At 42.1% G+C, this 27,326-nt stretch overlaps 1 protein-coding gene across 1 annotated transcript; it reads right to left on the bottom strand.

Moving 5' to 3' along the window:
- Nucleotides 1-357: 357 nt before the first annotated feature.
- Nucleotides 358-27,097, bottom strand: LOC139687708 (lymphotoxin beta receptor inhibitor-like). The gene is made up of 5 exons (XM_071584965.1): nucleotides 26,830-27,097; nucleotides 7,350-7,615; nucleotides 3,778-3,864; nucleotides 3,088-3,323; nucleotides 358-709 (listed from the first exon to the last, which is right to left on the bottom strand). Exons 2-5 carry the CDS (start codon nucleotides 7,598-7,600, stop codon nucleotides 585-587), a joined length of 699 nt encoding a protein of 232 aa, XP_071441066.1. The 5' UTR covers nucleotides 7,601-7,615; nucleotides 26,830-27,097; the 3' UTR covers nucleotides 358-584.
- Nucleotides 27,098-27,326: the final 229 nt, after the last annotated feature.

Genomic DNA, 27,326 nt, shown 5'->3' with positions numbered 1-27,326 from the left:
AGCATCACTGGATATCCATACCACAAAATAATATGCATGAAAATTAACGTATTATAGTTCTGCAGGATTGTTAAAAAGATGTCACAACTGAATTCCTTCAGGAATGATGCATTAATTCATCCTACCCAGTTTAATGTAAAATGTGTATCACAAGTTCTTTTTGTGATGGCATTGATGTCGTTTTATTCTAAGTAAGATTACATGAGATTATCATTTGCGAATTTTGCTGCTTAGGCACATTGCAATTATGCCAAAAGTAGGTTTTCTGTGCTAGGAAAATGACAGGAGGCATTTTCTGGATCGTTGTTTAGACATGGTTTCATTATTTAGATAAGTTTTTCAATGTTAATATTTTATTGAGAAATATAGTAATACTTTACATAGCATTTATATTTGAATGTGATTTTGCACCACAGCTGTTTTAAGCTTTGAAACTTTTATTAACAATCAAAGCTTCCATAAAACCAATCATTTGGGTTTGCTTATAGGTTGGCACTCCAGTTAGTGTGTGATGATTATTGGAAAAGGGTAACTAAATTATTGTTTCTATATACCTTTAAGTTAAATGCAATTGAAAAATTAATTTATATCCTTTGATTCTTTTTCTCTCTCTTGATTTGATCCTTCTTTCTGCCTTGTACATATTCAACATAGCTCAGGTATCCATCATGGTCAAGATCATCTTCTTCCAAAACCTTGTCAATGAGCTCTGCAAAAAAGAACAAGTTACATAATTTATTTTGAACTTAACAAATGCTGATTGAACTCACAATTGTAAATAATTATTAGTGGGTATCATACAACAGATTCAACTATGATATGGATTATGACTGATTTCTTGAATAATTTGTTGCAGCTCTTTTATCAGAACTGACTGAAAAGTCATAATCGTAGCTCATGTAGAACATGACATTGCTAAAAAAATCACTTTAAAGCCCAATCAAGATATATTTAAGGCATAAGAGATGAAATGTTATTTATTTGTAATTTTGGAACTGTAGGAATATGAAATCTTGCCTGTACTTGATAGGCTGTGTGTGGAATAAGTTTGTACATGATACTTATAGTTTCTGAAAAAATTCTTAATTTTAACTCCATTGAAAATTTTATTGGCAAATTATTCATCTCAGCTTGTCCTACCTACCTGAAAGTCTGGGATATAATTTTGCAATGGAAATAAATTTGTATGACATGGTTAAAATCAATCAACATTAAATCGTGGTATAGGTGCTCATTAACTTTGAGAGTACTTAGTTTTTTACATGAGATAGAATGGTAAAAGCCAAATATTTGTTTCGATGGTGATAGCCTATGATATCGTTTATGTAGTAGTTTCAACTGGTAGATTCGTTTTCAACAAAGACTTGTGTGACTCATATTCCATCGCTATGAACCATCATTAGGAAAAAGTGAAGGAAAATTGATTTTCATTGTGTACTGATGTTCAGTGCTAGCTCTTGCACTCAGTTTTTGCGTTTTTTCTTTCTGCAGAATTTTAGTCGAAACTTCGTGAATTAGAAAATTAAAGGATTGATACCAAGAATATGAGAACTTTTTTCTTGTACGTTGTTTTGGTGATTTTCACCATATTCTTTAACTATAAGAGCCCAGTGGAAGGAGTTTGAAAATATAAAAATAAATTAGACTAATCATATTGCATCACTGAAGTTTACATTGAGTAGAATGTATCCTGACATTTAGACCAATGGTCATCTTTGCATTGTTGCTTGACACACTTCCCTTTTCTATTTTATCCCAGTCTTTCCTCCATAATTCCTTTCACCTAGATGTCTAACTTACCATCAGGCTCCTTCCACAGTGTCAAAAGATGCTCTTCATCTTATTCTAAATTCTCAATTTCTTAGCAGCTCCTTCAAAGGAATTAACTTATAATTATTTTTCTTCACCAGCACCCTCGAATACTTCATCCCATTTATTATGCTCTTCATCGTGCTTCATCATCTCTCTCATACCTCCTAATTATATCTACCCACCTATTCGTTCTTATCTATGTTCTCGTATCAATTGCTTTAAAACTTATTTCATTCTTTCTTGAGTGTTCACAACTCCACCTCATTCAGTGCTACTTTCCAGAAAAACTTTTAAAAATCTGGTTCTCAAACCTTTGTTATATGACTCACATGATTTGTCTTACACCATTATTTAAGTCCCTTTATACATCCAGTCATAATGTGTGTATACATGTTGCAGTTCAGATTAACCTTAATTCAGTGTATTAAGTTGCTCAAACCTGCTGTATACGCAGCTCCTTCCTTCTCTATCTTGAATTTTATCTCTTAATGTTTACCTTTGTGCGTATTATCCCTTTTCAATTAACTTCCTTTAGTTTTTATTCCAGACTCAACTATTACCAGCAAGCCTAGGCACAACTATGCATTCATTCCTTATTTTATTCAAGTACAATTCTTCTATATTGCAATCATTTATTCCATGGATATTATATTCAGCAGTATTTCAGATAGAGAAGAAACAAACTTTTTCATTCTACAAGTATTACTTATCTCACTTCTGTGATTCCTAGCGTGTAACTTAATGCTCTGATTCGATTACCACCCCTTAACTTGTCTTCTATCTCTTCAATCCACAACCCTCCTTCAAAGTATGTTTCAACTTGACCAATTACAAGCCTCCTTGAAATGAATGAACTGAGTTATATATATATATATATATATATACATTCAAACACGAAATCCTGCCAAACGGCGAATAAATACTCATATATACAGAAACATATATAAGGAAAAGGGATAGGAACACGTATAAAGGACGAACACAATAGAGGTGGGGAAGGCGGAATCGAACGGATCACAAGAGTAAAAATATATCTCTATTGTGTTCGTCCTTTATACGTGTTCCTATCCCTTTTCCTTATATATGTTTCTGTATATATATATATATATATATATATATATATATATATATACATATATATATATATATATATATATATATATATATATATATATATATATATACATATATATATATATATATATACATATATATATATACATATATATAAATAAATATATGTATGTACCACAAAGGGCCATTTGCCCCACTCACCCACAAAGTAGGAGAAATCATCGTCCAGGCGGTCAGCTTCCTCGACGAAGTCGGTCCTTGAATTGGTCTTGACCTCATCCCCGCCGCCTCCCTCTTGTTGTCCTGATTGGCTCCCATGATCCATTTCACCTTCCTTTCCATTCTCTGATTGGTCATCTCCCGAGTGCATCACATGTTGGATGGCCTGTAGGATCTCCAGGCCGTCCAATTTAGTATTGTTGTCAAAGTCATGCAATCTACCAAACAGAAGAAAAGTCCATTTTGAGGTGAGAACTGTTTTGTTTTTGAAACTCTTAATTTATTGGCATTTTATTTTACTTTTCATGAAACTTTGGATACACTCATTTAAGTTTGAACGTGTTTTAAATTTTAATGGAAAAGCAATTGCCAGAAAACTCTTCTGTTCATTAAATATATAGTATATGAAACTGAAAGAATGCTGCTACATGAATTTTTCATATTCACACCAAGGTATCTCCGTGTGACGATGAAATATGTGAATGGAAGGCATTAGTTGTGGAAATATTTTTGGCTATTGGAAAAGATGATATTAATGTATTTTTTAAGTGAATAATATCATTATAAAGTCATTTTTGCATTTGAAATTTCATTTTATTAAAGCTAATTGATTTCTGGTTCAACCTCCAGACAATACCTCTGCATTTGCTATAGGTTATTTTTTTAACTCACTTGAAATAATAAAATTCAAGCTCCTCTGGAGACATTTTCTTGGTATCCTCTCCTGGTAATAGGTTCTCAAGGTCTTCTCTTATGTGCCTGTAAATATTCATGATGGCAAAATGAAATTGTAGATGAGTTAATTTCATGTGTAAAATCACCCATTTATTATTTATGAAGGTGCCTTAAAGTTCAAAGGGTATTTATATGTTATTGATTCACACTCTGGTTTCTTAAATGAATAGATTTCTTGAATTAATCTCTTTATATAAAGATTAATTATTACTAAGTAGTGTTTTTCATTGTTAGTATTTGCCTCTTTTGAAGAAGCTTAAGATTTTAATCTGACAAGCGTATCATCTTGTTCGCAAACTAAAGGTGCTGTGAACAGATTTTAGGAACACGAGGGTATATTCAATGTAAAACAATATCCATAATTTCGCGACGGTCTGTAATGAGGTCGGAGATTGCTTTACTGCGATCTTATAGTTTATTTGTTCAACAGCTACGGTTCATGCTGGGTAAAATAGGACTCGGCTCCACTCCACGTTTTCTGCATTTGGAAATTTCAGCAGGCGCGCTATACTTCTTTTATTTGACGTGGGGACTTGTATAAGAAGTGTATCACTCCAAGGGATTGGATTCAGGTACCAGGAGAATTGGAACGCTGGAAAGATGCTCCTGGAAGGAGATGTCGGAGACCAGAAAGGGATGTTATTAGGAAGAACAGGCTGTTATTTGAGCGCCAAACGAAGAATTAGAATACCATAGGTTACATTGGACTTGTCGAGAGCATAAAAGAGCGTCCCAGGTGGAAAGCAAAGATACATTAAAACGGACCAAAATTAGAAGAGATTAGAGAGCATACAATCACGCCGTGGAGATCTGAAGACCCTCCCGTCCTGCATCGTTTACGTGTATGTTTTCATTTATTTACACTTTCTACTCTACATCTCCTCTTCCTTCGTCTCGGTTCTTATCCATCTTTCTATGCCCTTCATTCCTACCACTATTTCCTTCCTATCTTCTCCCATAATTTTGAAAATTTCCTCGTTGGTCTTCCTCAATCTAACTTATTTTCTGTATTTTTCTCCCCAAATCTTAAAGGGCTGTTCCCTTCCCTCATTCTTTTCATTAAAAGTTTAGATTTCGGGTTCATACAATCCTCACTTGTCTTTCACGCATTTACGTGCTTTTCATCAATTCCCTATTGTTTTGAAATGCATTTCTAGCCGATTACCTACTCAGCTAATTTTCCCGCTCCTGATCCTAATTGTCCTGAAATGACTGCCCCAACAAATGCCTTTTCTAATTCTATGAAATCTTGAATCATTATCTCATGATTTTATGATTAACTTAGCTTTTCCCACTGTCGAGAATCTTACTACTTTCGTGTTCTTCATCTTGATTTTCATCCCTTTGATCCAGCACTAATTCTATAATTCGCTCAGCAATGAATGCAGTCTCTGAACGAATGGCAAACTGCAGGATTCCCCACTAAAAATCTTACTTAATCGCATGTGTTCCCATTTTATTCCGAACTCTTATTTCACCCATAATATTTATCACCATATGAGTTGAAAAGCGCCGATTACGGACAACCTCTTTTACTCGTAAGTGGCAGAATTGACGGATGGTGGTCTGAATGGATCTCACAATTTCGTTATGAATAATGTCTACTGTTTTTTGTGATAGAAAAGGATACTAGACCTATCATGTCCCTAAAAGAAAACAATTAAGCGTTACTGTCCACATAATATACTTGCGGGTGACATGCGGCATCACCCATTAGACCCAACTTAAGGAGTCCATAGCATTGTTGCCTCCCCCCCCCTTTCCGGTTGGCTCACGCGATTCAAATTTCTTCCACAGATCGTGTATTTACGCAAATACGACGACTCGTTTCACCTTATGAGGCACCGCATGCGTAATAAACGCCACCTCCGCGATGTCACACCGGGCCATGTAGGTCTCGAAGAAACTGGCGTAAGAATCGCGTACGTATTTGGAAGATCCAGGGATGAAAAAAGCAGTATATAATGTTACTTCTCGTTAAGCCTCACGTCTTAAGTGCGAATTCACATTTTGACTCACTTTGAAAGCAGCCAATGCGAGGAATGGTCAAAACGTAGATGAAAGCAGCCCGGTTCGCGTTAAGAAATCTTAAAAGGACTGAGTGTCAACAGATTAGCTAATTATACATCTTTGGGACGGAACTACTGGGCTGTCTAGGAGGTAAGTGTCGGACACTCGTGACCAAACGAAGGGGACACGCCAACTAAGATTAATGAAGGCATTTCACAGCGTAAAAATTTGACCGAGGTTCGAATCCCGGGCAATGCGAATGATTAACACAATCTGTGATATTCCTACACTTCAGTGCACATCCGCGGGTGACTTTGTTAAAGTAACTGTCGCGACATTTCCCGCAGCTCTTTGAATTAACGAAGATGAATGCCACTCTCCGGCCATACACTGTTACGGGGGCAGTCTGTCAATTCTCACATGCTTCTACAACTAGAGAAAAGAGTGTTCATCTTGAAAAAGTCAGGAATTTGATATGCGAATCTGGTGCTCCCGACGAGGAGGTATTTCTATTGTCAAATACAATTGCACGTGCAAGCGGCTCAAAAGTGTGACAGTAGACTGTGGTGATGCGAGTGGCTGGCTCGAGGGAAATTTGACAATCGAAGTTGGGGTAACCGGGACTTTAAGAGTGCAGGAAACTTGGCTTTCAGGATTTTAAAATGATGAGATTTTAGAATTTGCCCTCTATTTTTGAAAATAAAAACGGTTTTTGAGCGTAATGTGATTATTTAAGGTAGTCTACCTGCTAAGATAGGTTTTGAATGGACATAGAGTAACCACTGCGACACTTTCAACAAGTACAGACCTCCAATAAGTGGGTCGTAAGGCTTACCTAACACGACACAGCTTGGCTCCATACAATAAACCCTTTTTCAATATCGCACACTTCCTTCTTTCTTTCATTCCGTGCAACATGCCCATTCTATTCACAACCCTTCTTCGCTTGTCGTCCTCCCATCTATTACGGTATTCTACATCCCATTGCCTATCAAAATTCTCTGCATCCTTCCTTACTTTCTCCTTGTGATTTCTCCCATCATTCCTCTCCCCTCCCCCAGCATACCTAGCATTTCCTTGTTTGTTTTTGATTAAGTCGTTTGTATTTTTTAATCCTTCTCCATACCCACCTCCCGAAAGCCACAATTCTACACCTAACACCTACCAAGTTTCCGGACCTTACACAACACGCTCCTCATCAAAAGCTTACGTAAACATGGCTACAGGCAGTACACCGAAGATTACAGTGTCTAGCTTTTCCTTAACTGCTCTTGTGACTCAGTTGAGATGGCATCGGGAAAAATCCGAGAATCGTAATGCAGACGGGGATCGGCGGCCTTGAATGATTCATCCTCCTCACCGTGAATGTGAGGGAGGATCACCGGCGTACATACACGGCATGTGTGGCGCGCGGGGGATTCGGAAACGGCGCTTGCGTCGGTCGCCCCCGGGCGCTGACCGTTGGATCGAGCTGTCCCACGGGTGGGAGGGTTACTCACTCCTCGTCGTGGAGGAGATCCGTGTCCTGCGTCAGCTTGGGGCCCTCGCCGGCCTCGGGCCGGTGCAACTGGTAGTGCGCCTTGGTGTGGTGCGTGGGCGCCGCCTCGGTGCTGCGCGGGTGGTGCGGGCCCCGCATGTTCAGCTGGTGGTGCATGCGGTAGGCCGTGGCGGCGTCTGCCTTCATATCGGGCCCCACGCCGCACTTCCCTCCACCGACGAACAGCACCAGGAGCACCAAGGGGGGTACCATCTCCTCCGCGGGGCTCTGGCAAGGGGAGACAAAAGTGAAATCATGCGAGTTGGGGGGGCAAACGCGAAGGAGAGGAGCAAACGGGCCCACAGTAGACATCCCCAACTCAGTCCATATATGACGTCACCCCATTATTGGGGCCGGAGGGGAGAGGGGATTTCTGAGGTTGGGGGAGGGAGGGAGGGGTTCGAATAATGTTGTCAGCACTGCAAGGCACGGCTTAAGTAGATAGATTCTGTCCTGGGTTGCATTTGTTTAGAAGTGGGGTTATCACATCTTCAGATAAATATAAAACAAAAATTGTGGCAGTGTGGGACAGGAATGGGAATTCAGTTCCAAAATACGGATGCAATTTATCAACAAGGCCTTGGATGTGCGGTTTCTATATTATGCATTTCTCTGGAAATCCTGGATAATGATTAAAATTCAGTCTGGGTGACCCCGGACTCTATTGAAAAGATAACAGGAATGTCCGAGACAGGAATATTTTTCTAGATTTTAAGAAAGCCTTGGACAAAGTATCTCATAGTAAATCACTCGCAAAGCTAGAAGCATTTGGCAGAGATAAATATATCCGGGGTTGGATTAAAGACTTTTTCAATGGTCGGGTTCAAAGAGTAGTGATAGATGGAGTTAGCTCAAATGCAGTAGAAGTTACTTCAGGTGTTCTCCAGGGAAGTGTTATCGGACCACTTTTGTTCCTACTTCACGCTAACGACATTGACTCCGTAGTAACAAGTAAGATACGTTCATTTGCCAATGATGCGGTGAATTACTGTGATATCCATGGTCCTGAGGATACAGCGGCTTTGTCAGATGACCTAAATGCTTACAACACTGGTGTGACACTAGGCAATTAGAATTAAACTTAAAAAAAGTGCGTAGTCATACATTTTTGGAAAAAGAGCAATTCCCATCCGAACGCCTACTGCATTGGGAACACCGAAATGGAATGTGTAGACTCTATTAAATGCATAGGCGTTACTCTCACTCACGATCTCTCCTGGGTGAAACACATACGGGAATATGTGGACAAAGTAACAAAAAATGAGGATTTATTAGAAGGTGAATGTGATGAAAAGGTCTTAGAGAAATGTTATCCGTCGTTGGTTAGGCCTCATTTAGAATATGTTGCAAGTATTTAGGATCCTCCCTAAGTTGGATTAATTGCCGAATGAGGTCGCGTTCAGCGTAGATGATGTACATTTGTAAAACGTTGGCATGCTAAAATTAGTAGCGTATCCAAAATATCGTATTAGAGTAGCTAGGGTTGGAATCACTCACAGAGCGAAGGTTAAATTACAGATTGAAGCTCTTGCATGAATTGGAAGGAGGCTTCTTTAGCAGTGATGTTGAAAATGTATTAATACCCCCATCGTACTACGGTAGGAGAGATTATGTTAGTAAAATTAGAGAGATTAAGTGTAGAACAGATAGATTCAAGATTTCATTGTTTCCACGAGCGGCAGGGGATCATGATAACATTGTTCGAACGCAATAGAATCATGTTCGGGTAAAATTTATTCTGGTGTCTATTCAACCTCTGCCACACACCCTAGCGGTGGCTTGCAGGGTATTAAAATAAATAGAAAAAACATCCAAAATCTGTGAATGAATCAGATGGCGAAAGTATGGTTATCCGATGGACTTTCGGGATTGGCTGAATTTTTCTTTGAATTTCCTATTTCTTAAAAATCGTGTTACTATTGTTTTCTATTGATTAATCCTTATCCCATACCTCTCTCATCGTTCCTCTAAATCGCTCAATGATAACAGCAATCCCTCGGCTGTCGGAATGACTATCATTTAATGACATTTAATCCAAACTGAAATGATTATCTCGCCGTCCATTTTTATTCCCAGTAAAGCAAGTACAAGTTTCAAACTGGTCGCCCGGCAGCCTCATTGTCTACTCTCATATTCTGCAACATCTCCGTTGACTTTGCCCACTCGACACGGTCGAACGCCTTCTCAAAGCCCATGAAGCACACAAAGACATTCTGATTATATGTACCCGATGTTTCTTTGTACCCATGTTCTTATCATCGCAATGACGTCACGAATTATCCTCCCCTTTCTGAAGCCAAACTAATCTCCGCGCGGGTCTTTGTTTGCACTTTTTGTAACTTTCTATTGATGTTTTTAAAAACTAACTTTGCTGCATGTGAATGATTCATATCAATTGCGAACGTGGCTTAACAAAAAGGGGAGTAATACCTACATATCCTACTTTTTCTTTACATTCTCCTTCAATACGTCGTTCCTTTAAGGCTGACCCGAATATTTTTCAAATGTGTGTACAACATGAATTTGATGTCAGTAGAACTCCCAACTATTTTACTATTTCTGAAATGCTATACTCGATCCCATCTATTTTATAATTTACGTCTCGTTTATCTTTTACTTCGTCCCAAAATTTCAATCCTGTGCATTTTTTTACATCAATTTCTAATTCCCATTTCTTCAAAAACTCCTATAAATATACGCCGTAGTGTGGATCGCAATCCGCAGAGGTTCATAGTTTACTCAACATCACTGTACCATTCGTTAATAGTCAAGTTAATAGTTAAGTTTGTATCCAGCAAGGGAACTTATGTCTTTAATGTATATCACCAACAGTAAGAGCCCTGTTAGACTTCCCTGTGGCACTCCAGAAGTTACATCTGCCTTTAATGAGCTTTCCACATCGACGAAAACCTTTTGGTTTACGGTTAAATAAGAGTCTATTTCAATGCAACATTTTCAGAGTGTAAAAATCATTCGCCTTGACCGGGATTCGAAGGCGTCCTCCTGAACTCTGCCTCGATAGCTTAACTGGCTGAAGCACTCGACCGGAAATTGAGGGATCCGGGTTCGAATCCCGGTCAAGGCGAATGCTTTTTGCACTCTGAAATTGCATTGAAATGCACATTAGCGGATAACTCCGTTAAAAGTTACTGTTGCGGCATCTCCCGCAGTTTCTTTGGAAGAAGTCTCTAATTCAATTCGCCACCTATATTTAAACTAAATTATCTTAGTTTTTGTATCAGTTTGTGGCGACGAACGGAAGTACTTGTCTCAATGAGTAGTTGGCGAATATATTGAGATGCGCGTGATACGAATCGCGATTTTTCTTTAGTGTTTATCCTGCGCATTAGGTGTTCGAATTATTTCGGAATGATTAAAATCACTGGTGACTGTAATTATATTATTTCTATGATAGGTGTGTGGACATTTTGACATTGAGCTTTATTTTAGAAACTAGTCTATTATGACTTTGCTCAAATGATTACGACTTTTGGCTAATTGGGTGGCAGCATTTGACTACTTGTGTTGCAAAAAAGCTGGCAACCCTGTTTCGGAGAGAAGTCATTTGCCAACGGATTGTCGAGGCTACCGCGTAAAACTCGTCAAGTGGCCCAAGATCCCTCCATATTTCTGGAGGGATTACCACGTCTGCAGCGGCGTGCAAGTACTAATTTACTTAGTACTTTTATTTAGTGCTGCCACTACCCGACTCCGAAAGTCTAGGTCGGTGGTTTTTGGGTAAAGAGTTCTCAAATTAACATAACCTTCCACCACCGTGTAAGAAAGCTTATATTAGCGGTGTTCAGTTCCTAAGAGAACAGCCCTTTATGCCACAGTCTTCCTGGGCTCCTCGAGATCCTGAACTTCATGAGTAGACTGTGGCATTACCATACGCAGACCAGTATGATATCGTATAACCTCGGGGACCAGTGATGACCGATCCCTTGAATCTGCGCCTTGCCGCCCTCGAACCCTAATGATTTCGGACTCGGATTTGGACTCTCTCTCCACTCCCAAAAATACCAGTCCCTTATTTTAAGGGTCTTTGAAGAGTACGGGGATCGTCCGAAGACCTTCCCCTATCGCGGCCCCTCCTCTATCGCCCCCGAGGGGAAGAGGTACTGACCGGTTCTCCGGCGAGAAATTGTGGTACGAATTGAATGGCAAACGATAATGATGACGTTGTGGGTGTGCCGTCGTGAAAAGGCGATTATCCGGGGTGAAAATTCCGGCGAGCGACAACTGTGTGAGTGTGTTTTTCCCTCCTCCCGTCTGTCTGTCTGCCCGCTTCGCCTCTGTATCCTTCCGCGGTGAGCATCCGCGGCGGAACATTTGCCTTGCGGTCTGGAACTGTAAGGCTTTTAGGGACGTCGGGGTGGGGAAGGGGGAGCGGCTTCCCTCTCTCCCTCGGTCCTTCAGTGAATGGCAATTACAATGCTCTTAATCTCTCTCCCCAAATGGGCCCACGGTTGGCGTGACGGGGGAGAAGAGGGACCCTTCGCGCGGCAGACGGCGAGAGGGGAGAGAGTTCAATGGGGTGTGTGAGCGCGCGGGGCATGATGGGATTGCCGTGAGCGGGACGTCCGCGGCTGGTGGTCGTCGGAAGGACTTCCCTCCCCTCCCGCCAATCAACCCCACTCAACAATAGGGCCAAGGGGAGGAAATGACACTTGTCATGCGATGTCCGCGCGTGTGTTTTCGTTCGTCTAAAAAATCCAGCCCGCGCTTCCCCCAAGGGCCGGCCCATCCGCCCTGGGCCCTCCCTCGACCCTGTCCCCAAACCCCGCCTCAGGGCCCGCCGCCCACCGTCTCCTATTCTCTGCCCTCTGTGCATATCCCTCCCTTCCTCCCGCGTCCTCTCAAATCTCTCTCCCTCTCTTCAAGCATCTCTCCCTCACAGGCGACATATATTGCAGTTATATACAAGTACGCACCGTCTGCTTCAAAGCTACAAACGCATAGCGACTCATCTTTGAGTGCTTGTTTCCCAGTAATTAGTCATCGCACGGAAATTAAAGTAGCCAGTTCATGAAAGGTTTATTTATAATACTTTTGGCAGCGGTAATGAAAGATTTTTTCAATCAACTCTAGGTTTTGTTTTGAGCGTCGATATTGAAAAAAAGGAAAAGTTGAAAAATACGCCCTTGCGGCAAAAGGTGAACTTTCGGGGACCTGCAAATTTAGAATTGATTAATATTGTACAAATTTGCTTTTGCAGGATGTTAGTCATAGTATTCGCAATAAATACCTGAGGTATCAGTTTTATAATTATATATATATATATATATATATATATATATATATATATATATATATATATATATATATATGGGCTGACACAATATAACACAAATAGAATAGATAGAATAGTGTAAAAAATATATATATATATTTTTTTTTTAACGATTGTACGGAAAAACTCACACGAGCGGCACAATAATGGGCTGACACAATATAACACAAATAGAATAGAATAGCAACATTTAAAAGGACACTATTCTATCTATTCTATTTGTGTTATATATATATATATATATATATATATATATATATATATATATATAACGAAGCAAACTTTCCTCCGAGACCAAAGGGTTATCGCTTTGGGGAAAAATCCGTCGCCTTCAACAGATCGTTCACGGCACGAAGATGCTGATTGAAGTTCACCTTTGAATCAGTGGGCCTTTAGGTACTAAATTTTCAGTGGCCTTCGCACGCAAACGGCGTCCCACGAGGGTTGGCAAATTTTTGGAACCCTTCTCTTTTCCTCGTGTCAAGGAATTTCTAAACTTCATCCCCAAAAATGAAGTCACGATTCTCGATTAAATGTTGAACATATCGATTTAAGATGTCATTTTTTCCACGAACGACGGGGATCCTAATGACATTGTTCGACCGCGGTAGGGTCATGTTCGGGGATAATTTATTCTGGTGTGTATTCAACCCCTGCCATGCCCCCTAGCGGTGGCTTTCAGGTTATATATTAATAAATAAATAAAATAAATAAAATATATAAAGAAAAGATAAACGAAAGCTTTGATATAGGTGAGTCTTTTTAGCGCTAGGAAACTTGGCCTTCGAGGCCAGACGATAGGCGTAAATTTGGAGGCTTTGGAAACTTGAGTGTAGAGAAGAGTGGTGGAAGTGAAATGGACAGAAAGGAAAACAAACAAAGAAATGCTGTGCTTGGCTCTGGAGGAGTGAGAATCTTTGGGAGAAATCTAAAACAGGCTGGGGAGAAGTGGATGCAGAGCATTTTGATTTGGCGATGGAATACCGAGACTACGATAGAGGAGAAAACGAAGAGTGGTGGGTTAGGATGAAGGAAAGGGCAAGTTGTACGGAATGAAGGGAGGCAGAAAGGCAGATTCAGTATTGAAGAATGGTTTATTTTATGATGCCAAGCTCTGTTACATTGCATGGATTTTTCTACACATTTATGTCGTGTCGTGAGAGGCTCAATGTTAGAGGAGATCATTTCGAGATAATGCACATCCTCTGTTTCGGCGTGCAGTTGCACAAAATCTACGAATAAACGTAAGTAATTCAATTAGTTACTGGCAATAGTTCATGCTGTTCTTATAAAGTGAGGTCATAAAAATGAAAATCGTGGAGAGTAAGTAATGTGCTGGACATGTCACAATTTTTCATTCATTGCCTACACGTGGAGCTCGTGTTTATAATATTAGCGCGTTATACTGATGATACTTAAAAGAATTGAAATATACACTCCTCACTTGTCATCAGTGGCGTATTTCATGTTCAAATCTCGACGGCTGTCGATGTAATAGTTTGATCTCTCCTGGCAATGGCTCACGACGAGTCCTCGGTTAATGTCAAAAAGATGAACGAAAACATTGAGCCCGTTGATCCTGCGAGAGGGTGAGAGAGGAGTGAAAGGGGTTGGGGACAAATTGGGCGGGGAGGGTCGGGATGGGGGTGTGGGGAGGGAAGGCAAATGGCGAGGAGGAGGGGGATTGATAATCCGCGAGGGGGCATGGGGGTGGGTGGGCAATGACAATGAAACACTACATTTAGCACCGACAATGGACAGCGGCGAGGGAGGCCCCCCCCCCTCTTCCCTTGTCCCGGCACCCCTCCCCCACCTACCCTCCACAACCCCCGATTTCACTCAACTTGTTGTTCGGCACTCTTAGTGCCCGCGCCCGGGGATGCGGCGACACATTTATTGAAAACCCCAGGGCGCACTCGGCACTCGGGGGGCCATTGTGTAGCGGCGGGGTGCACAATGAGACCATGGGGCCATATGGTTTGCCCCTCCGGCTTTCCGTGTAGGCACATTCACTCCTTCATGTACTTATCGACGCTTATAAGGCGCACCACATATGTAATACTCTTACTCACTTGCGATCGCACATGCTTGTAACTCTTCTCCTCCCTCCCCTAGACTCTCTCCCCCTCTCCAACCCCCTCTTTTATCTTTTGAAGGCATTCATTCAGGACTACGCCCCTCCCCTTAACCATCCCCACCCCGCCCACCCCAGAAACCTTTTCCCGTCCCATATGCTCTTCTCTCGGAGATACGGAAAACTGTCCCTCTTTCGCAGTCTTCTCCCCCATCCTCCCTTCTGGTTCCTTTGGGAGCGAGATTCGCAAAAATTATTCATCCAATTCATGTACTCGGAAATTCTCCCGCCGCAGTCCCGACGGGCGCTTCGGGAGAGTGAGACTCTTTGTTTCGATGGTGGAAATACCGCTCCCCTCGTAATTCCGCGGGGTTGAGGCACGTCCGTCCTCCATCACAGATGCCGGCAATTTTTCTGATTGTCATTGATTTTCTAGGTATTCTGGGTGGTACTTAGGTAACAGAACTAAACCCTAAAAATCGACAATTGGGAATAAACAGTGGCACTGACTGCTACTATGCGGCATTAAAATAAATGCGGAGTTGAGAGGATGGAGAATGTGGACGTCTGTTCAATTGAAAAAAAATACTTTTTCGTCCGTGACACTTATTTTATGTTGAAAATATGATCAGCAAAACGGAGTGAATGGTTTTCCTGTAGTTTGTGTCCCCGGAATGATGGTCTGATTGCGTTTTCTGTCATTCTCTAATCTGACGTGGATCTTTAGTAGTGGGGAGTCTACACATCCACCGGCCGAAAATATATTTCAAAGTTAAGCCTTGAGATTCATTGCTATTACTAATCGGTACGGCTTATTTCACTCCCATTTATGAGTACGTTTGTAATACATGTATAGTGAATGGGATCCCCTTTTGCGATGCCGGGTAGACCGGATAGTACCGATTGAATAAGTTTAATAACATTATCCTTAGAGCCTTAGGGATAGTCTTAAAATTATCATGTATAAAAAACTCATATATAATGTATAACAATGTTTATAAATTGTAATAAATTAAATTTAAAATCAAAAAGAGAATGCCAAAGATTGTCAAGATTTAAGACATTAATATCTAGCATTACTAATGCATAGTTTTGGTTCTTACGGAGCCATTGATTGATTGATGCAAGTAGGTTTTTCAATAAAGAGTGAACAAAATGTTATGTTCAAATAATTCATTGTGCATTAATAGATTTTTGTTATATTGTTAGCTTGATGTGAAATGCATCTGTGGTACCAGTTGACCAGACTTCACTATTGGGTAATCGGTACCCATTGCGAAGTTGAAACATTCAGATCGCACATTCCTGCTTCTGACACCGAATACGCTTTGCACGACGGTGTTTCTTCACACTGGGGGGCAGGAAAAAGTAGTCGTATGGGGCGATGGAGGACGAAGGACGCATTTCGCATTGATTTTCGCGAGATGATCAGCAGAAGTATTTGCGATGTGTATCATCATATTGTAGCATTATCCAGCCTATTGATTTGAAGTGTGGCCTTGGAGAATGTTCAATACATTCTAATAGTATGCTTAATTTACACCAGTGCGGGCGTGTATGACATACTGATATAACAAACATTCCCTGGATATCGAAAAATGATATCACCATAACTTTCCCAGCAGAAGCCGACGCCGCTTAGGCTTTTTTGGTGTTGCTTACGTGGGAGATTTCCACGCAAAACTTTGACGTTTGCTCACAGGATCATAATGATTCAGCCAATTTTCATTTGTAGTGATAATCTTTGAAAGTAACATCTCACCTTCTTGAAGCTCATCAACTTCAACTTCGAATAACCTTGAACGTGAACGTCCTTTTTTGTTTGGGTGCGAGCAGTATCAGAACCCACCGCGCACAAAAAACGTGTCGTGTGGAATTTTTCTGTTACAGACATGTGGTTGGCATCCGATGAACCGTTCACCATTTATGATACTGCTCTTAACGATATTCTCTCAAAATGGTGGCAGTGGAGTTAATTTTACTTCCAAGAGAGCAGTGGCTGAATCTCCAGGTCTAACTTCCTTTTTAATTGATCGTCTCCCCTCTTTTAGCGTTTTAAATTATCTGATAGTAATACCACGAAGGAGAACAGACTCTCCATAAGATTCATCTAGCATTAAATTGGTCTCAGTTGACGATTGCTTCTGGTGACAGCAATATTTCGATCCAAAGTTTGCACCTTCATCGTGCCACACGTGAACTGGTCATGCTTCAACTTGCAACGGCTGTCGCTGACGCAATGCTGGAGTCAAGCCAATAAATTTGTATCATTTATACGATATATATATATATATTATATATATATATATATATTATATATATATATATGTCGCGGTAGTCCAGTGGGTAGAGCGTTTGACTGCTGACCAGAGGTTCCCGGGTTCGATTCCCGGGCAAGGCACTCTGGGCACCTGCAGCTCCACCCAAGCTAAGTGATTTTTCGGGTACCAGGTCTTCCTGGGAAACCGTAACCGGCGCAGGGAAAGGAACTGGCCTCCCTACCCTGATGTGTGAATTTTCACACGCCGTATAGGGCTTAGTACTGGGTGATCTCTACCATCACCTAATAAACCGACCTTCGGGTTGATTACTGTGTTTATGGTTATGTTTATATATATATATATATATATATATATATATATATATATATATATATATATATATATATAAATTTTATATATATATATAAAACTAAGAATAAAAAATGAAAATCAATTATTGCACGATAAATTATGCGAATAAAGGTTTTATGGACATTCTTGATTGAACGGTCGTCGTAGTGTCTCTAATATGGGATCCAAAGGGGTGACCATGCCTCCAACTAACTCCGGGGAATATGTTTGACTATAATAAAATTAAATATATATATATATATATATATATATATATATATATATATATATATATATATATATATATATTTATCTTCCATGCACGACGGTAATTTTGAGAACTTGCTGTCCTCCGGGTATAATATGTTGTATAATAGGATGCGGTAAATAAATGCGATACATTTAAATTTGAATATGTTTTTCAATTTTATTTGTTGAAAAAATGTCATAAAATTATTTTGGTCAGTGCAATGAAGTTTCCCAATTTGATAACAATAAAAAAAGAACAAATTTTTTTAATAGGGACACATATTATACTTTAAAAGAGAGTTATTCGAGCAACATTTTTTGAATATGGTCTGTTTAAAGCGGGGCATAGATTTCTGTGTGGTTGAACATGCATTTACGTATATTCTGCGTGATGTGTGTCGAAATTCGAGTGACCCGCGCGGCTGGGGCATGACGTCGCCGACGACAGTCGGCAAGCGCCGTCCCCGGGGCCGTGTGTCCGGGAGGGGGTGCTGGAGGTCTAGGGGACGACCTTCGGGGGTGGAAGTTTAGGGAGCACTTTGCGCCGACCCTTCTTCATTCCGAGGCACCCTGGCTTGAAGAGGACCGAGCGCTTAAGCTCCGCTTACACGAAGACAGAGTTGGAAATATCGATGCGCCCGGGATGGGGAGTGAAAAATGAGTTAAATAATGGGACGCGCGCCACCTCGGGCCAAAGGAAGAGAAAAGAAATTGATGTGGCCGTTACATTTACATTCCTCGTACGATTTTCCTTTTCATGACCAGATAGAATGAGAGAATTAAGAAAATTGTGTTATCTTAATGCATTACTCAGGTCTAATTAATAGTGTTTTTGTACCTTTATTTTTTTAATAGACGCCTTTAGAAGATCATCATTTTCAACCACAATTTTCGCGAACTATCAAAGAAACCAACCTCTCATTTCTAGACTACCCATTAAATGATTGATGACCGTTCATTGTGTTGTGATTTGCTCCTGTTTTCATTTGATTCTTTTTATGAAATTGCGATATCATTTACGACTCGTTTGTATCGAATTATTTTGGAATGAGTTGAGATTTTTGCGATAGCAATATTTTGAATACGATTTTTGGCTGGGCTCTATTATTCGCAGTGCAGGATAATTTTTTGAACGTTCGTGGAAACTCATCACATAGAAGATCTTTGCTAAGTATGCATGACCCATGTTCAGGGAACAAAAATATTAAAAACAGAACCCGAACACTAGTTTTAGAACCAGTTACGGGCTCATTAATACACACGTTTAGAAAAGTTCGGTAAACGCGAACCGTCGTACTCTGAAATCCGGCGTTTTGAGGAAGAGGGTTGAGTAGATGGGAGAGGTGTGGACAGGGAAGATGGAATACAGCGGAGGGACGAGAGCCAGCGAGAGGTGGCATTAATATGGAATGAAAAGGAAAAAGGGAACCTAATAAACATAGAACAAGTGATTGATAGAGTATTACTAGTAGAAGTAAAAGCGGGACCCACGAACTTGGTCATTGTTCAGGTATACAAGCCCCCAAGCAATCATAGGGAGAAAACAGCCGATAGGATATACGATCAGTTAGAGGACGTAATCTCGTGTGTTCCTGCAAGGAAACGTTTGATAGTGATGAGGATTGTAATACGACGGTAGGCAAAGGAAGAGATAGCAGTGAGGTAGGTGACTTCGGTTTAGGAACAATGAATGACCACGGAGAGAAAGCGACTGAGTTCTGCAGGAGACCGGGTTAATCATGACCAAAACTTGGTTAAGGCACCACGAAAGGTACACACGGAAAATGCCGGGGGATTCAGGAAGATATAAGTTAGGCTAAATTATGGTTAGGCAAAGATTTAGGAAGAGCGTGATCAACTCACACACTTTCCCGGGAGCGGATGCAGACTTAGATCACAATTTAGAAGTTATGAAGTGTAGCGTCCGATTCAAAAAGATAAGGCAAGGGAGGCGGTTTAGGAAATGGAATGTAGAAGGATTAACTGAATTGGCAAGGAAGAAGAGTCAGCAGGCTGTAGAGAACATCAGGAGTGAGAATACGGAGCTGGGTACTGTCGAGAAAAAATTGATGTATCTCACAATAGGGATGTCAAAAGCCGCGTAAGAAACTATAGGAACTGTTAATAGGAAAAGGAAATCGTGGATCACGGATGTAATGATTAGAAAGATAGATGAATGAAGGAAATATAAACAAAGAGCTAGGGAGGAGGATGTATAAACAGTTGAATAATGAATTGAGGCGAGTAAAAAATAGAGCCATCGCAGTTGAGAATGATGCCGTTGCAGTAATGAGGTCACTATTAGACAGGAACATAGAATACACTCAGGGTATTCGAGGGTGATCTGAAAAGGTCTTGGAAAGACGTTCGTGGAACACTTGAATTTCTAACATGTACCTAAGCTCGTCTTTGTTAAGTTCTTACATTCCACATGAACGCGAGTATATGGACACAAGTTGTGTTCATTGCGTGAGTTGTTCCTTTGTTACACGTTTTACCATTGATGGTTAAAGGTATACACATTAGTTTTACTTAATCCTCTCCAGTTTTTTCTAGTTTAATTCCCTATATTTGTGACAGATGTGTTATAAATTGTTAATACCATTCTGACATTCCGCTTGTGATTTCATACGAGAAGAAGAATGTCACTTTTCTACCGATCACTGTGTCCTCTTTCCTCATTATTAAGGCTTTAGCTTTAAGGCTTGGATGTGAACCTCTATTCACTCCCATAATTCCACAGACTCTTTGTTTTTTCTAGCAGTGATTCAACAGTATAGGTTCTCTTATTATAATTATTCTGGTAGATATGGCGCCACAATGTGCACAGAATCACATATATCATTACTTTCGGAATCACATATATCATTACTTACGGAAACCTAATGCTTCTTTAGGAGTCTAATAAATTCACTGTCACTAGAATCGTTCTCAAAACATCTCTTCACAATCATCTGAATCTCCATCCTCAGTAGGAATATCTGATTATTTTATCACCAAAAACTTACAAAAATATTTCTGTTTCATTTATTCCCTTCCGGCTACTGAAAGAGGCCATTTCTGAAAGCACTAGGAACGTGAAGTAGAAGTTAATAGAAACTGAAAGCACTAGGAACGTGAAGTCGAGAGACTGTTCGAATCACTAAAATGAATAAAACTGGTAAATAAGCTAAAAAACGAAGGAAATCGAGTTTCATACATTGACTACTGATGAAAACACATAAATAGACAAAGTAGATATAATGGACACGGTATAAGTATAATAGTCGGTGAAATCCAAAGGTAGTTTGCCGAAAATACGAGTTATTATGTCGTAGTGGTTTTGATCCGTGATGAACAAATGACAGACGTCAAAGGTCGGTTTTCGCTCGCTGCCGCAGCCCTCGGTGACAGTTGAGAGGGAATGACCGAACTCTGGCGCCGCAAACGACGTATCAGCGTCCTTGATTGGTTCTTCGGGGTCCTTGGTGACACACCAAACCGGAAGCACAGAAACTAAAGTTTACTTTTCTGCTGTCCTGCATATCTTCTCACCTCTTGCGGTTTAAATTTGGCCAAGCACCATATTGATTTCACTTTCTCCCACATTTCATGCGTCGTTTGGTCGCGCCATTTTTTTTTGCCGTGAAGTTTTAACGGACCATCAGCAACCTCCATCGTTGCACGATCTTTGAATCCTCATATTTTACCCGTTGCCATGGTAACTCCGCACCCTTGATTGTGGCCCCCACCGTCGGCCTCCTCCGTCCGTCTCGCAGCTCCGTCAACACGTGACTGCGCTCACACACACCTACAATATGGTGTCCTGCAGGTCACCTCTGGGGTGCGTAGCAGCTAGTGATTTCACACCAGGCATGTAAAATGGTGTTACTTTAAGTAGGTTACCAATGGAAGTGTTAAATAATTCAAAAGATGGAAATCATTTTTACAACAGCTTACGTGCACTGTCTCAATTAACCGAAAAATTTTACAGGATTCAAGTACGGATAAAAATAGGAAAAAGGTTTGGTAAAATGATGATCACGCACTAGGAAACTTAAAGTAAGAGGTTTTATTATTTTAATTGCCGTAGTTTGCAGTTAGACCTATACTGATCCCTTAATGGTCGTCGGAAAAATACTATTTTAAAATGTCACTTTTACAGCTGAGATATTATGTTATTTTCGTTTTCTCTTGCCGTGGTAGGAGACGGAATTTGCAATATATTTTCAACATAATTACAAGAGAGATCTGCTTCCAATTTACGAAAGAGAATTTGATCTGTAATTTAACATCCCCTCCGTTAGCTATATCCAACCTGCTTCCTAATAAAATAGTTTAGCTGTCAAATTTATCAAAAGAATTTTTTTTACAAATCTAGCTCCTCTTCGCTGCGCCAGATCTAATTTGGTAATCAAACCGACTTCGCCATGATCCCAAATATCAGCAGTACATTCTAAATGGGGCATAACGAGCGAAAGATATAGAGCGCCCCTCTCATCACATTTTCCCACCTCACTTTCCCCACAATATGCCCCTTAGGATGATGGGCGTCGTTGTATCCAACCACCCTCGAGTGTCATACTAGCTCCTTTTCCAGCCACCCCTGAGTGCCCACCCATTTTAACCTTCCTGACGCCTTCCTGCCCCACCTCCCGAACCCACCACCCTCTCTGTGGACTGCTATGATATCGCCCCCTAAGGAATAGAAGCGCTCGCCGCGATCTTCGGCCGCCGGCCTTGTCCGTGGACGCGCCTCCCTCGGGCCCTTCTGCCCGCACCCAATCGCGCCTTTCTCAGCACCATCACCACCTCGTATCACACACCGGAGAGGGAGGTTGGATGGTGAGTGCTCGGTTTCTCACTGCTACGTCCGACCCCCGTCACCCCCACCCCCCCTCCTGCACGTTTTGTTTGACCGTAGGGATGTCCTTTTGTTGTTGGGTTGTGTGTTGTCCGCTTACTCCTGCTGTAGCGGGACTTACTTTGCTAGCCGGGTCGGAGGGAGGTGCGGGGTGTCGACTGCGAACGGCACGCGTGCTCGCCCCCGGGGTGGTCGCCACCTGAAGGGTCGATCCTCACACCCACCACTCGGAGGCGTTGCGGCCCTGCAGGCGCCGGCAGAGCGGACCGTGATTGGTGAATGCCTCGGGAGTGGATACGCAAGTCCGTACTCACGTGAGCAGGGTGCGTGATGTGGCTTGCAAGAGTTGGTTTATTTTTATTTATATATACTCTGCAAGCCACCGCCAGGGTGTGTGGCAGGGGGTGAAAACACGCCAGAATAAATTTTACCCGAATATGATCCTACCGCGGTCAGACAATGTTATTATGATCCCCTAACTTTCGGAGAAAAATGACATCTTAAATCTATCTGTCATACACTTAATCTCTCTAATTTTACCGGTAGGATCTGTCCTACCATAGTACGATGGGGGTAATAATACATTTTCAACATCACTGCTAAAGAGACCTCCTTCCAATTTATGAAAAAGCTTCAATCTGTAATGTAACCTTCGCTCCGTGAGTGATTCCCAGCATAGCTGCTCTAATGATTTGGATACGCTACTAATTTTAGCATGCCAACGTTTTACAAATCGATCTCCTCTACGCTATTACGGGTGTGAATCTGTGGAATCAATTCGCTTCGGAAATGAAACGAAACGTTTTAATTACATGCTCTGTCATCCGTCATTGAGACTAAATTAGAGGAAAACAAAGATAATTGGGTCTTTGGGAAATAGAAAGCTTGAGCTATACATTTAAAGTGGTAGGAATAAACTAAGAGCAGATTCCAAGAGACTGCGGGAAATGCTGTGACTGTAACTTTTAACGGAGTCATCCGCTAAGTGTTCATTACAATGCAACAATATCAGAGTGTAAAATTCATTCCGGTCAAGGCGAACGATCTTTACACACTGAAATTGTTGTATTGAAACGAAGAGCAGATAACCGATAAATGAAGTCTTTTAGACGGATATGGGCAAAATGGCAAGGGAATTAAAATAAGTATTAGGTTAGGCAAAGACACTTTTGCAAAGTGGATAGGGTTGATAATAAGGACCTCGAGTAAGATTTAAAGAAAAAATCAACGCAAACTTTGATAACGGGCATAATTTTGTATGGTTGTGAAACTTGTTCTATGGGCCAAGGGATGAGTGTGGATCCCAGGGTTTTGAGATGTGGTTGCAGAGAAAAATGGAAAATGTTAAATTGGATGGAAAGGGATACCAGCAAAGTGCTGGGGAGTGTATGAGAGGAGAGAGGTTGTTGGGAAAACTTTGTGCGGGTTCCTACGGCGGGCGGGGAGAGGGAAGGAAGGTTGCCGACAAGACGAAAAGTTTCCCTGAATCGGGAAATCGTGCCGTGTTTCACCTGTTTCTTTCTATATCATTCCCTTGAAGTGCGTTTGGCATCCGGTGCTTTCGCTATGAAATATTCTTTCAAGGAATTCTGCAGGAAAATATTCTCTTTCATATTTTTCCTAGACCTTGATTCGTAATCGTCTATTAACAACCCTGATGGTAAACAACACGGTTTCAGGTGTAACATGGTGGAAATCTTTCATGATGGAAGAAGACGCTTTGTTTTTCCTCATAAAGTATTTATATTACGACCTAGGTACTAGTTAAACCAAGGTCGCAATAAAAACACTTAAGGTGGCACTATGGCAACCCCTATGGTATTGAGACAGTTTTCACCGTCTGACGGCGAAAGTTAATTTCATCGTGTGACTTCACTTCCTAACTCGCTGTTCCACGCGGCAATCGACGGCCTATTCCCACCATTTCGCTCGCAAAGCGTCGAGGATATTTGGGATCGAATCGAGAGGTGGGTAATGGAAGGAGTCCAACGATACCCTCGCTCCGTGAACTGCTCACGGCGGATGGCTCTCCTCGACCCGCCTCTCTCTCCGCCCCCCTCACCTCTACCCGCATTGGTACCATGGTGTCCATCGGGCTCCACTTGGGTGTACTCCCTGTGCCCTCGCATGAGGGAGCGCCAGAAGTTGGGTCACCGACAGTTGTTAAAAAATAATATACTCGGTGAGATACTTGACTGAGGTCCGTTGTAATCTACAACGTTATCTTCGTACACAAACCCCTCAAAGCATTGAAGTATTTGCTGTCTCAGCCACAGTTAAACCCCCATATAAAACGTCCTCATGCCCCGCGAAACGCTTGCCCTGAAGAGCGTGTTTAGTGGACTAATCAACAGAACGCGGTGAGTGCCGCTTGGGACTAAGTAGGGGAAGGTAGATGGGGGTTGAAGAAAGGCAATGACAAGGCAGAAGAAATTGATACCATAATTAATCAATGGTTTCTAAAAATTGATGGGCCCACGTGAGGTACTAACAGAGTCATATTGATGGAGCAATTATCCTGTCCTATTAGTCAGCCTGAACGCTCCCTCCGATTTGCGAATGGATCAACGACACTTGTGAATAATGATTGAATGGCCTTCAGTTGGATTGTGTTTCCACCTAAAGAAACTTTTATGTACCAATCATTTCTATTTTTAACAATCCCGAGACGGTTTTGGACGTGTTCCCTGAATTCCTCTCGTGTTCAGATTCTAGATGCGGTTCGGTGGGTACTCGAGTGTGGATGACGCGTACCATTCATTCCTCCGACGAGCCCGTTTCTTTCACAGCCGGATGGAAGGCCGCCGATTTTTGAAAATGAAGGGATTTACCTTCAGTTTAAAGAAATACTAAGGAAATATTGCGTTTATGAAGCCCTTAATCCGATTCAACAAGATAGTCAAAAGGCACACATTGGGGTTTTCGGGTAACACCCGCGGAAACCATGGTGCAATTTGTATGTACATCATCGCGAGCGTCTTCGTTAGAGTGCGATCGAAACTCTGAAAGACTAATTGTGTCTCGGAAATTAATTTCGCCACCAACTTCCTTATCCTTTAAACCATTTATTAACTAAACTCTGGCAATATTTTTTTGAAAAAATAATAATTTGCGAGATCAATTTCTAAATTATATTTTCACTTCAGAGGAACGCGACAGTATTAATATTTGTGGGAGCAGCCTTTAGAAAATGGACATACGAGTATTATAAATGCGCTTACAATGGCTATATAATATGTTCGAAACAAAAAATGTTCGTGTTTTTATACTGAGGAGGATTTATTCGTGAATTCCTCCGCTCTCACGATACCCAGGATGGCGCCACAAAGTGTGAGATAAAAAACTTACTGTGCGACAGGCATTGCGAAACCTTTCTAAAAAGGATGGTGACTTGAGAACTAGACAGAATATTAGTCGGGGAATCCACTATTGTGAACAGTAAAGAACACCAAATATGAAACTACAAATTGTATAGCACCAGATAGGGCGTAGTTATACATGGCTCGGAAACTTGGGTATCTAAGGAAACGAATATGAGTCTTGTGAAACGTGAAGGTGGAGAAGAATTGAGAAAATGAAATATAGGGCCGATAGAAAAATGAACGAAGAAGTGCTATGCCTGGAGGGGGAAGAAAAAAACAGCTCCGTATTGTATTGGGAAAAATTCGAGGAAGGTAGGAAAAGTGGACCTAGTTGATACTGAGAGGCAATGGGATGATGCTGAAGTCTGTGACTAACGGGAGAATTTTGGGAAAGCGAGGAAGTAAAAGAGCCCCTCACGGGAGAATGAAGGGAGGTATGTGGAAAAGATGAGTGGTTTGTTGTGCTGCAGGCTGTTGCGGTAATTAGTTTCTTGCTGGGCGAGGCCTAGAATTTTAGCGGTGCATAGTCGACAGTCTGAATCACACCTCATACGATGGACGACAGTGAGAAAAACGCGGGAGCCGGAAAATATCGACAGGAAGGCGATGTTGGTAGGAGTGCCACGGTTGCAAGGGTTGTGGATCATATGTGGTGTGGAGTGCAAACGTCGGCCGCGCCACGGCCCCGTGTTTCCCTCGCGCGCACGCTCCCCCGATGCCCTCCGTGGCGACGGGTGGTTGGGGAGAACGCCGCCGTCAGGGCCGCTGGCGCACACGTCAATACGAGCGCGCCCCACTCCCCTCGTTTTGTGCGCGGGGGAAAGTGGGGGGGGGGGGGAGAGGGGCGGCAGCGGCGCCGCCTGAACCGGAATCCACGTGAACGGGGTTTTTTCGGGAGAAGATGACTGGCGGGGGCGGGAGGGACACACGGTGCAGAGACACACGCAGGGGCGGGCGGCAATCACGCACGCGTGCATGCACTGCCCTCCTGGGGTGGTCGCGTACTCACGGTGGCGATGTGAGTCCGGCCCTGGCGGATGTGGGGCTCCGCTGCTCCGCACTCGACGCGGTGCTCGAATCGGGGGAGGCTTCGCTGCCCTCGACACACTGCGAATCTCCGCGCGGCCCCCGGGGGGAGGGTGGGGGCGCAGGGGTGGAGAGAGTGGACCGGGGGTGCGGCCGGGGGGCAGGCAACGACACACACACACACTCACGCACACACTCTCACGCTCCGACGTAGTCGTCCTTCTCCGCCTCGAACTGGGAACGGGGCGGGTGGCGCCACCGCGCAGGGCCGGCTCCGAACTACGGGGTTCGCCAGTACCCGCGGAATGGCGCTGGCGTCCCTTTCGGCCCTCGTCCTCCCTCACCCCCCCTTTGCTTTAGGGATCCGACCCGCGTTAAGGATCCAAGGGTTCAAATGTGCGATTGGTGCATCCGGGACGGTCCACAGTCACAAATGAATGAGCGTCTTGGAAACCATTAAAACATTATGATAATACACGC

The sequence above is a fragment of the Hetaerina americana genome, unplaced genomic scaffold (assembly GCF_022747635.1).
Source record: "Hetaerina americana unplaced genomic scaffold, ioHetAmer1.1.p SCAF_2, whole genome shotgun sequence".
Lineage (NCBI taxonomy): Eukaryota > Metazoa > Arthropoda > Insecta > Odonata > Calopterygidae > Hetaerina > Hetaerina americana.
Note: the sequence above shows the minus strand (reverse complement) of the source record. Positions and strands in the feature narration are given on the sequence as shown.